The sequence below is a fragment of the Octopus bimaculoides genome, chromosome 6, assembly GCF_046866305.1.
Source record: "Octopus bimaculoides isolate indiv1 chromosome 6, ASM4686630v1, whole genome shotgun sequence".
In the NCBI taxonomy this organism is placed as follows: domain Eukaryota; kingdom Metazoa; phylum Mollusca; class Cephalopoda; order Octopoda; family Octopodidae; genus Octopus; species Octopus bimaculoides.
The window spans coordinates 77434562-77447061 of record NC_142933.1 but is presented as its reverse complement, the minus strand read 5'-3'; the positions used below and the strand labels follow the sequence as shown (position 1 = coordinate 77447061).

General features: G+C 33.4%; 1 protein-coding gene across 1 annotated transcript in view; it reads left to right on the top strand.

Annotated features, from left to right (window-relative positions):
- LOC106868882 (b(0,+)-type amino acid transporter 1) overlaps positions 1 to 12204 on the top strand; it is a 191640-nt gene extending 179436 nt beyond the window's left edge. Inside the window, exons 9-12 of the mRNA XM_089354124.1 lie at positions 5977 to 6073; positions 6901 to 7050; positions 9257 to 9425; positions 11956 to 12204. Coding sequence (XP_089210250.1) covers positions 5977 to 6073; positions 6901 to 7050; positions 9257 to 9425; positions 11956 to 12062 — 523 coding nt within the window. The 3' untranslated portion in view covers positions 12063 to 12204. The remainder of the gene's footprint in view (positions 1 to 5976; positions 6074 to 6900; positions 7051 to 9256; positions 9426 to 11955) is intronic.
- The last annotated feature ends 296 nt before the right edge of the window (positions 12205 to 12500 follow it).

The window sequence follows — 12500 nt, the reverse complement described above, 5'->3', positions numbered from 1 at the left end:
TCTCTCTTTCACACACACACACACACACAATTTGTTTCGACACTCACTGACTAAAATCTGATTTATCTAATATCTATACTAAATGATGTTTATTCGTGTTAAGTAAATACTTTGAATATTGATAACAAAAGAAAAGTAAATAATATTATCGATTATATACAAATGCTAAAAGCTTGCTCTATAAATTTTGCGTCGGTCAATGAACATGAAATTGCTTTCCCTGTTGTACGTACTTTCATACAATCGTTAGTATTGCGCAGTCAAACGTAGGTATTTAACATCTTTCGATTGCGTAGGGAAACAGAAAACGAAGATTTCTTTTGGTTTTATTTCTTAATAGTTTTGCGTAGTTTCCAGAGCAACACAAGTACTTTTTTTTTTTTTCGAAAAAAAAAACAAACCCTATAAACACTGCCAATATGACCGCGCACACATTGATATATGTGTATGCATGCACATATATGTATGTAAGTATAAATGTGTGCGTGTGCATATTTGTATGTATATCTATATTTTTTATGTATGCTTATATATGTAAGTATGACATCCTACTTGCGGGACATACCACACACAGTTATTGCTGAAAAGTAGCTATATATTAATTCTGAAGAATATTCTTTTATAATGACATATAAATGTAAACTCAGCAAACTTAAAGCTGGTGTCCTATGCAGAACAAAAAAATCTCCTTATTTGCTATTAAAGCCTAGTATCTTCTATCCAAAAGAAATCGAAATTTTGCAATAGTATTTTTTCACTTAGCTTCTCATGTTTACAATTTTATCCCCTTCAAAGTATTCTCCATCTGAAGCAATACTTCGGTCCAGACGCATTTCCACTATTCGACGCAGCCCTGGAACTCTTGCGAAAGTGATGCCTTTTGACGTCTCGGTCGTTTCTTTTGTCATCTCTTCCACATCTGCAAAAACGTTTTCCTTTTAAGGACTTTTTTCATTCGGGGGAAAAAAAAAAAAAAAAAAATTCGCGGGAGCAAAATTGAATGAAAAGGATGGGTGGGTAAGCTGGGTCATCTCAGTTTGGGTCAAAAACTGTCTCACACTCAAGGCAGTGTGCACAGGCGCATTGTCGTGTTGAAACCACAGCTCTTCACTTTGCCCCAGGTCGTGGCGTTTTCCTCTCACCGCGTCTCGCAAACGTTTCAGAACTACCTTGTAAAATATCAGGTTAATATTTTCACCAGGAGGAACAAATTCTGTGTGGACAATTCCTTTCGCATCGATGAAACAAACCAGCATCGTCTTGACATTGAACTTCATTTGATGCGATTGTTTGGTGCGTGGTGACATTGAATACTTCCTTCCATTGACTTGATTGCTGCTTCGTTTTCGGGTCGTAGCCGTAGCGTCAGCTTTCGTCTCCAGTGATAACTTTCCAAAAAAGATCCAGATCAACTTCCAACTGTTCTTTCAGGTCATGACACGCATTCAGTCGTGACTGCATTTGATCTTCCGTGAGCAAGCGAGGCACAAATTTTGCGGCAACTATTTTCATTCACTATTCCTCGCTCAAAATTCATTGGCAGTAACTCCGGGACATACCAGTCATTTCATGTTCATCAGTTGTTCGGCAACGGTCTTCCAAGATCAGTTCACGAATTTTCATGATGCCGCATCAAGTGACTTCTAGCGGTGGAAGCCTGAACTACATCGGGCTTGTCCCACAGAGAACGTTCCCGGTTACTTTTGGGTACCTCCTCGTATGTATATATGTATGTATATATGTGTGTATGTATGCATGCATGCATGTATATCATATTCTTTTCTTTTATCTTTTACTCGTTTTCAGTCATCACACTGCGGCCATGCTGGGGCAATGCTTTGATGAATTTTAGTCGAACGAATCGACCCCAATGCTTGTTTATATATTTTTGAGCCTGGTACTTATTCTATTGGTGTCTTTTGCCAAACAGCTAACTTATGGGGACGTAAATGCACCAACACCGGTTATCCAGCGATAGTGAGGGGTAAACATAAGAACACACACACACACACACACACACATATATATATATATGATGTGTGAGTGGTGGGGTGTATACGACAGTCTTTCAGTTTCCGTCTACCAAATCCACTCACTTTGGTCAGCCCGAAGCTATAGTAGAATGATAGAATACATTTTCCCGATGTATCAGTCAGAGAGATTGAATCCAGGACTATGTGGTTGGGAAACAAACTTCTTACCTCACAGCCACGCCTGAGCTTATATATATGTGCTAGCTGAGTAGCCCGTGGTCGTCAATTTTCACAATTCACTTTCTTTCAATTATTTAGAACTCATGATCTGGACGGATTTCTGTATTATTTGGGGAAATTTATAATGTCTTGATAAATGAGACATTATTTTTTTGTATTTCCATTTGGTGCATAGATATAAAGGTTTTTCTTAACTTCTGTTCTTGAACATCCAACATAAAGCTGACCATGAATGAAGTAGGGATCTTCAAGATATAAACCAGCAACCAAAACGGTTTGCCCTTGTGATTTGTTGATGGTCATGGTAAACTAAGACTCATTGGAAATTAAAATCATTTGAACTCAAATGGGATATCATCTCCTGAGTTTCTGCATCTAATTGATACATCTTATGCTCGGGTCTCTCCCGAGAACGTGTGATGGAAGGTCGTGTTTGCATATCATCAATTCTTTTCCATTTCTTTTCGGGTTCTCCTGAACTTGCTGCTGATGATTTGTGAGAGTCTTTCGACTCTGTCGGCCAAATGAACTTCCTTACACATATGCATACACACAAGCACACCTCTTGAGTGATAATCCTGTACAGAGAAAGAGTAAGGGTGAGTGTGGTAAAAATAGAGAGAGAAGGGAAAGTGCCATGCAGTGGGACAAAATCTTGAACCACGTGTTTGGGAAAAAAAGCTTCTTACCACACCATGCAGCCATGCCTGTGCCTTATATATATATATATATATATATATATATATATATATATATATATATATATATATATATATATATAATAATAATAATAATAATAATAATAATATTAGGGATACAATCCAAAATTACAGGTAAAAACTTAAAATCAATTTATTAAAAACTAAAATTAAATTAAATTATATATATATATATATATATACACATACATATATAAAATTAAATTATATATATATATATATATATATATATATATATACATACATACATATATATATATACATATATATATACATATGTGTGTGTATGTATGTATGCATGCATTTATGTATGTATATTTGTATGTATGTATGTGAGTACGTACTTATTTAAGGCTTACCTCTCACAGTCTATTTTAATGCTGTGATCTACAAGGTGATTAACATTAGGTGAAGCAGTGTCTAAGACTTCAGAAAAAAATCCATGATCTGTAAATAATTATTAAACAAATTATAAAAATCAATATGAGTTGATGGAACGATAGATCACAGCAATATGTAAAGAACAGATATTGTGCAACTTTAGTAATTAGCAATCTCTTCTGTTCTTAACAAGTGGCATCAGAATGGCATTATAGCTAGTGAGTATAACTGCTTTCTCAAAGGTCAAAAGGTTAGTAATAGAATTAGAACGCCCATCAAAATGTTTTGTAATACAACAGTTTTTCTTTTCTACATTCTTAGGAAATATTCTTGGAGAGTCAACATTGGTTTTATCACTCCTTGCTCTCATCCTTCTCAGCATCATTGTTTTGACGTCCTATTTCCCATACTTACATAGGTTGGATGGAACTAGATTTTCTGCAATGCACCGAAGACTGCAAATGAAGGACACTATATGCATGACAGTGACAATTGTTTGCAACTATGTAAACAAGTTCGTCAAGATGAATGAAGAAATAGTAACACACATGCACGAGCGCGCGTACATTAATATTCATATATATATGTAGAATTTTACAGTGTTGGCACAGAAACAATTGTAACTGATCGTTAAAGATGTGTTAAAATATTTCTTTGTCTTGTTTGGATTGTGTGTGTGTGTGTGTGTAAACATGCGTCTTTCAGTTTCTATCTACTAAATGCACTCACAAAACTTTGATTGACCCAAGGCTAGGTAAAAGTTGCCCAAAGTGTTACACAGTGGGACTGAACCTGAAACCATGTGGCTGGGAAGTAAACTTCTTACCACACAGCCACGCCTATAGCATAGAAAGTTTTAATAGACTGATGTTAGAAAGAGAATATAAATTACAAAAAGTAGTTTTGATTAGACATATTGCTAAAATGATGAGACTCTTCTCTGTTAATTTGAAATTGAGGGAGGGCAAAAGCTAAGTTGCTGGTGGTGAACCGTGGAGGCAATTCCTGTTTGATTTCCAGTTCTAAGTAATAAGAAACTTCACTTAGTTACCCAATCTCTTTCACTTCACTAATAATCCTTTCTATTGTAGGCACATCATCATCATAATCATCACTTAATGTCTGTTTTCCATGCTGGCATGAGTTGAAGTGTTTGATAAGAGCTGTCCAGGCACCTTTGTCTGTTTCGGCATGGTTTCTATGGTTGGACGCTCTTCTTAGTGCTAACCATTTTACAGAGTGCACTGGGTGCTTTTTACATGCCAGTAGCATGGGTATTTTTTTACATGGTGCTGGCACAAGGTCTGAAATTTGGTTGAGGTGCTACTTGATTCCATCAACCCCCAACACATAACTGGTACTTATTTCATCAAGCCTGAAAGGATGAAAGGCACAGTCGACCTTGGCAGAATTTGAACTCGGAACAAAGATGAACAATATGCCAATAAGCACTTTGTCAAGCATACTTATGATTCTGCTTGCTCACTACCTTATTCACTCCACTTATTACAAATGTGAAAGAAATTCTTCTTAACTCCAATATAATGGTCTTTTAATTTAATTTTATATTTTCTCCCCTCAGATATTGCTGGTGTATTGAAAATAAATTTTATTGTTTGAATAAATTTATTATATAGTTTTATTTATAAGTCATTGAGTGTGCCCAATTATTATGGGTGATTTTAATTCAAAAGTAGGATATCTTTATTCAGTATATTCTATGTGCATGTGCAAACATATCATTGGCCAACACAATGCCCATAGTCTCTGTTTAGCAAATGTCTGGCAGTGTAACAATCTCTCAATAGCAAACAGTCGTTTCCAAAAGTAAAGGCTCCATACCTGGGCCTCTCCATATAGAAATAATAAATAATCACCTAAGTGCAATGGCAGTGAGCAGGAACAGAATTGGAAATATATTTGTAATGTTTCAAATCTGTTGCAAGCCAAACTAACAATTAAAGAAAGTATTCAGGGAAGATATGAAAAATAAAAAACACTATAAGCTATAACTGGGGTTATGTATTACTGATCTAATCCGCTATAAACTCCTCCTTGTAAATTATTGTGCATTGCACCTTTGTTAGTAATTCTTACTGACACTCCAGTTCATCTGATCATCAGAACAGCCTGCTGGCAAAAATAACATGTAAGTGGCTGAGCACCCCACAGACATGCATACCCTTAATGTAGTTCTCAGGGAAATTCAGCTGGCCTTCTCAATTACAGGTACTACTCACTTTTGCCAACTGAGTGGACTGGAGCAACATGAAATAAAGTGTCTTGCTCAAGGACACAATGTGTCACCAGGAATTGAAATCCTGACCTTTTGATCATGAGCAAGAAATCCTAACCACTAAGCCACACACCTTCACTGTTAGTAATTACAATTTCACAAATATAATTCTGGCCTCTCACAGACACAACCAAATTAGACAATATAGTTCATCAGCATATTCTAATTTATAACCATTTGTTGCTTTTTATTATTCCTCCTGTGCTAAAATGACCTAAGAGCAAAATATAAATCAGGGTGAATTCAATTCACAACATCCCATATACTAAACAATCTGTGGCAGTATGTCAGCTTTGTTTTATGTAATTTAAATCATATTACCAAATATCTTCTAATTTATTTAATTTTTTCATTATGTTCCTTGTAGGCTATGTTATGTTGCTGGCAGAGAAGGGCATTTTCCACGAGTATTTTCATACATTCATCATAAGAACCTCACACCAGTGCCATCAGTCATCTTCACAGTAAGAGTTTTTTTACTTTATTTTTAAACAAATATTCACAAAGTTGCTCGTGCTTAGTTTTGCAGAATAAGCTCCATAATGCAAGCCACAAAGAGACCTCTGTTTCCATTATTAATCTAAAATATTTTGAAATGTTATGATGTTTATAAGATTCATTTTGTAAAAAGCAGGAGACACATATTACAGATTGTGTGAATGCTTTTAGAATCATATGCATTTAACAATGCATATTTTCTATGGAGATGTCAATAACATCTTATTAATTGATCATCAGCTACTGTCAATGAGAGAGAGTGGATTTCTTAAAGAAATATGTAAGATTTAAACATTGCAGTCAACTTGAAGGCCAAGCTGGGACATGAACTTAAGTCATTTGAAGCATAATGCATGTTACTTCAGGAGTCTCATAATACAATATGCCATATTGACTCTAATGAAGCCTCCATTTTCATACTATATTTATCTATCCTAAATCAAGAGTAAAATATTCAATCCAAACAAACTGATGATATCAACTTAGCAGAGGCACACTTTCCAAACCAGATGATATTGAAATCAACATTTCAAGCTCTCAACTGAACAGTATTATTTCTTGTTAATGGTCTGCTGACCTATCTACTGATTTTTTTTTTTTTTTTTGCAGTTAGAGAATGATGTCTTTTGAAGATTAAGTGCTTCAGTCAACATTTAGTGCCAGATGGCATCAAATTCTTGACTGGATATCCCATATTTTACTGACTTGACCATTCATATTCTTAGCTTAGGTTATTTTCTATACTTTAAGAGTGAAATGTTATCTATTAATTTTTATTTTTATTCAATTTCAGGCTTTGATGGGAATCATCATCATTATCCCAGGGAAAATATCAACTTTAATTGATTTTTATAGTTTCTCTGCATGGACTGTTTATGGAATAGGTGCCTTTACGGTAATATATTTACGGATTACTCAACCCAATCTTAAAAGACCTTTAAAGGTAAGATTCAAAATTATGTGGCTTGTATTCTTAACTAATATACAGCAGTATAATTTCAAATAATTATATTTATTTATTAAAGTTTGTCTGAAATAGCCAATGACAAAATGTAAATGCATATAAGTTAGAGGAATTATTCCATGTTCCATAAAATAAAAGAAATAATGATCTTGTTTAATGTTTAATTTTTTAGGTTCTTTAACCCACCCCCACCTCACTCCAAAATTATTAAAACAGCTTAGTTGGATAACATTCATATTACAGCCACCAGGATATATATATTCTACTCATTGATGTGGTGCATTATTGTACTCAAGAAGATCTTCCCACCACAACAGAAGTGATATCCTAAAACCAAGGTGCCATATAAAAAGTGCTGGTGCTACATTAGAAGCTCTTGTGCTGGTGCCACTTAAAAAGCACTGGAGATGGTACCATATAAAAAGTATCTACTACAGCATGTAAAGGGGTTGGTGTTAAGAAGGGCATCCAGCTGTAGAAACCAAGCTAAAAGAGCTATGCAACCTGGTGTGATCCCTGGTCTTGCCAGTTCCTGTCAATCCACCCAACCCATGCCAGCATGGAAAATGAATGTTAAATGTTGATGATGTTAGCTTATATACTCATATCATTGTGCATACAAACACAAATATATTTGCTAATCAGCATACATTTAAGTTTCAAATGAGTGGTTTTCCTTTCAATTCTATGAGTTATTCTATATATTTTAATACATATAATAATTAATATGCTATTAAATTTAATAGATGATATTGTTTGATTTATTCTGAATGTAGTCATGCTAGCCAACTAAGGGTCATCTACTAGTTGCTCAACCTGCTAGAAATAGCAACAATATTACACTCTACTATCTTAAAAACAAAAAGACATGTGAGATTACAAGATCCTAGAGAACAATATAATGAAAAATAAAATGGGTTGGTCATGACTAGCAAGCCTTTGACTTTTAAGTCTACTCACTCAGGGCTGTCTTGACCTCATTTCTATGCTACAAGTAATGCAAGTAGACATTACTATGCTAATGGTCTGTAATTGCCTGAAACATATCTATTGTTGTTCCACTCCTACAAACATTAAACTTTCCTGCTTCAAAACATGTAAATTTACTTTGAGAGTCAATAACAATTGCTATGAGGATTCTAGTTTCCTTCTCCATTTGTTCAAATCTTGCAATGGTCAACTTACCCTTTCACCTTTTCAAGGTTGATAAATAAAGTGCCAATTGAGTACAGTGGATTGGCAGAACTGTAAGACTGCCAGACTAGAGGTCTTGCAGTATTTCTTCTGGCTCTTTACATTCTAATTTCAAATCCTGCAGTGGCTTTCATGCATGGTAGACTTAATCTGTCACTCAATTTAATACCACTACCTGGCAGCCAAAAAGCTTTTAACAGAGCCCACTCTATTATAAGCATTGAAACCAAGTCTCCAGTTTGAGGATATCTTCCTCCCCACCCTTCTTTCCACCAGTCTTGAAAGCCCTTTGAAGTGTCATGGGTACTGTCTTCTTAAAACATTTGAAAAATCTAACCAAGAAATTTCAATTAATTCTTTCTAATTTTGGCATAAGGCCAGCAATTTTGAGGAGAGGAGTCAAGTCTATTACATTGACCCCAGTACTTGGCCAATACTGTACTTATTTTATCAGCCCTGAAAGGATTATAGGCAAAGTCAACCTCAGTGGAATTTGAACTCAGAACGTAAAGAACTATAAGAAATGGCACTCAGTATTTTTTTCTGTACTAACAATTCTGACAAATTGCCACCTTCAGTTAATTTCAATTAATTAACAACTTTTTACATATGGCATTCAGCACATCAGCTCTAAACATATTACACTACTGTTGGTATGAACACTGATGGGAATTAACAATATTGTCCTGGTTTTGTTGACTTTCTTAGGTATACCAAAACTAGTCCCCTAAATATTGATACTAATAGTAGAAGAATTCAGAGGTGCTTGGTAGGTTCAGTTACTCAAGGCATTGACCTATGTCTGAAAGTGAAGAATAGAAAAAAGTGTTGTTAAGTAAATGGGAAGTTTAGAAAATGAGAAACAACTGAACTGAAGTAGGTCAAGGGATTGCATGCAAGATAGCTTTTTCTCATGGGCTCATAGATGTAAATAATTTTATCAATATGAAAGAAATAATCAGTTATTTGTTTTCTTTTCTTTCTTGAACAGGTACCAATTGTGATCCCAGTAATCGTTGTGATCATGTCAGCTTATCTTGTACTGGCACCAGTCATCCAGAATCCAAAGATAGAATTCTTCTTTGCTTTTCTCTTCATCTGCAGCGGTCTGCTTTTCTACTTCCCATTTGTTTACAAGAAGATTTCTCCACCTGGAATAGGTAAAGTATTTTTCTTAAAATACTGTGAGAGAAAAGTTTCCATTCCCTAATTATTAAGACAAGTAGAGACATTAAATATTTAGAACATAAGCTTACCATATATATATATAATATCTGAATGTATGTGTGTGCATGCATGTCATTGTATATATGTTTGTCCTCCAACTGGTGTTGGTGTGTTTACATCCTTGTAACTTAGTGGTTGAGGGACCAGTAGAAGTAAAAAATTTGTATTGGGGTCAATTTGATTGATTGAAGTTCTTCAAGGTGGTGCTCAAGCATGGCCAAAGTCTAATAACTGAAACAAAAAGGGATAGAAAGGAGAGAGAAACATTGTTTAACCTTTTGGATATCAACTTGGCTAAGACAGCCCCTAGTTCAATGATTCAGACTTTCTGTTTTAAAGTGATCTAAATTTTAAACTTACAATAAAAATTTCATGATAATTTATAATCCAAACCTAGCTTTAAAAAAAAGACAAAATTATTTTACTAAATTCTTAATTATTTTCAAAATTAATTGAGACAAATGCAGTGTATTTCAAAAGAAATTTAGTAAAAGGATAAATGAAAACAAAAGATTAGATATATAAATGTATGAGATTAGTTATTGTTAATACAATTGTAATTTTTCTGAATCTTTATAGCATCTTTAGAGATTAAACAATTTTAAATATTGCATCTATTACATTTTAATTGGTTTAATCTCCATTCATCCTCGCATGAGTTATTTATGAATATTTAATAGTATGGACTCAATTCAAACTAAGGAAATTTATTTCTAAATTAATATTAGTAACAATCTTATATTTGATTGTCATATTAAATGGGAAGTGGAAAATTACTGATCTCTATGGAACGAAAACAAAAAGAATCAAAGGCTAAGAAAGATTAACTGGACTTTCATAGAATTTACAATTTTCAATGGCTGCACTGTAAGACAAAGAAATACTGCTTTAGAGTTTTCTCTGATTAAGCATCACATGATGATAAAATATTTAATAAGTACTCCAAAAAAAGGTGGTGAGCTGGCAAAAATTGTTAGCACACCAGTTAAAATGCTTTGTAGCATTTCTTATGGCTTGTTCAAATCCTGCCATGGTCAACATAACTTTCTATCTTTTCAGGGTTGATAAAATAAATGCCAGTTGAACACTTGCAATTGATGTAATCGACTGCCCTGCTTCCCAACAATTTCAGATCTTGTGCCAATATTAGAACCAAGAAACAATTAATGTCCCAATGACTTAATGTGACACTATGCATTTGAACATGTTAAGATTATCATCGATTCCAATGAAGAATTCTTATATAGATATAGTATCATAAGTATCTTGAATTTTTAGCCAAACAGACCCACCACATCACATATGTGCTATACTTATATTATCAAACTTGGAAAAATAAAAGGTCCAATTAATCTCAACAAGTTTTGATCTGAAGCATGGTTTCTTAATACTAGATCCCATTAAGCATATAGCCCAGTGCACTTCATGTTTATACCACACTAGAAATGAATTGGGTTAATTTCTGTTTTATCCTTATGTCGCCGATCATATCAGGGGTAATCATCTTTCCTTCCAATGTGTGATCATGAGCTAATAAATTAATAGAGACATAGCTACAATCATCATCACTGGTTTTAGTATCTCCACATGAAAAATATCTAGGTTAACAATGTATTTGAAAAATAGTATATTTTAGAAAGATTAATTACAGTGTGCAACAAAATTTTAATGTTTTTTTTTTTATATCTTTGATCAGTAAGTGCTATTTTCTATTTGCTTTTATCTAGAAATCAAAGGAAATGACTGCTATTCCCTTCAAACTTCGCTTTTGTGACCTGGACATCAATTTTTTGAAACTGACCTTTTTCCTATTACATTTCAGACAGATTCAATGCTAAGTTGCTCAAACAGAAATATCGTTATAGCAAATATTCTGCTCAGTACCATAGATTTGCCTACCAGTTGCTTGACCATAACCACATGGGCATGTCCCTTAGTGGCTGACAATATGTGCATTGCTGGTCATGTGCAGGAGTAGTAAGGGGAGCATCATAGGCATGTGTTGACAGGAATTCTTTGAGGTTTGAATAAATATTATAACAAAAGCAAAGTTTGAAGGAAATATTAGTCATTTTTCATACTTTCTAGGGGTAAGCAAATAGAAAATAACAGTTGCTACCCAAGGACAAAATAGACTGCTAAAATTGTTATTCTTTACTCCAGGGTCATCTCTGATCTTCAGTTTAGCACACATATGACCAAGAGCATTCTAGCCATTACCATCCAAACTTTGTTTCAAGTATAGTCTGTATAAAAATACATTGTTTCATGTATCATTCTTGGCATAAAATGGTATCCAATCCTGTTCTTAAGTACTGGTAAATGAAATTCTATCTCCAGATCAGTTCATTCCTATACTGTTTAGATGCAATGAATCTAGATCCCAATCTCATACAAAAAGCCAATGCCTGTCTGATAATTTTCTTATTTTATTGTTACTTATTTGTCATTTTACATTTACAGGAAGATTCCAGCTGTTCTTACAAAAACTGCTGTGTGTTGTGCCAAGTGATACAAGTCCTGAAGAAGAGGAAATGTCAGAGCTCTCAAGTGATGCTAAAAAGCTTTAGATTATTTTAAGTCATTGAAACTGCTGTTTTTTTTTTAATGATTTATATAATGAAATAAGTGAAAAAAAAATCCATCTAATTTTGTTTGAATCATTTTCTTTATTATTTTTCATTTGTGTGTTAATTTGTTAATCTCTCTTTTGTTCCTTCCTTAATCATATAGTATATAGTATATATATATATATATATATATATATATATATATATATATATATATATATATATATATATATATATATATATATATATATATATATATATATATATATATATATATATATATATATATATATATATGTATATGTATGTATGTATGCATATATGTGTATGTACATACACATATATATTCATATATATATATATATATATATATATATATATATATATATATATATAATGTGTGTGTGTATGTATATATGTGTATATACATACACATAT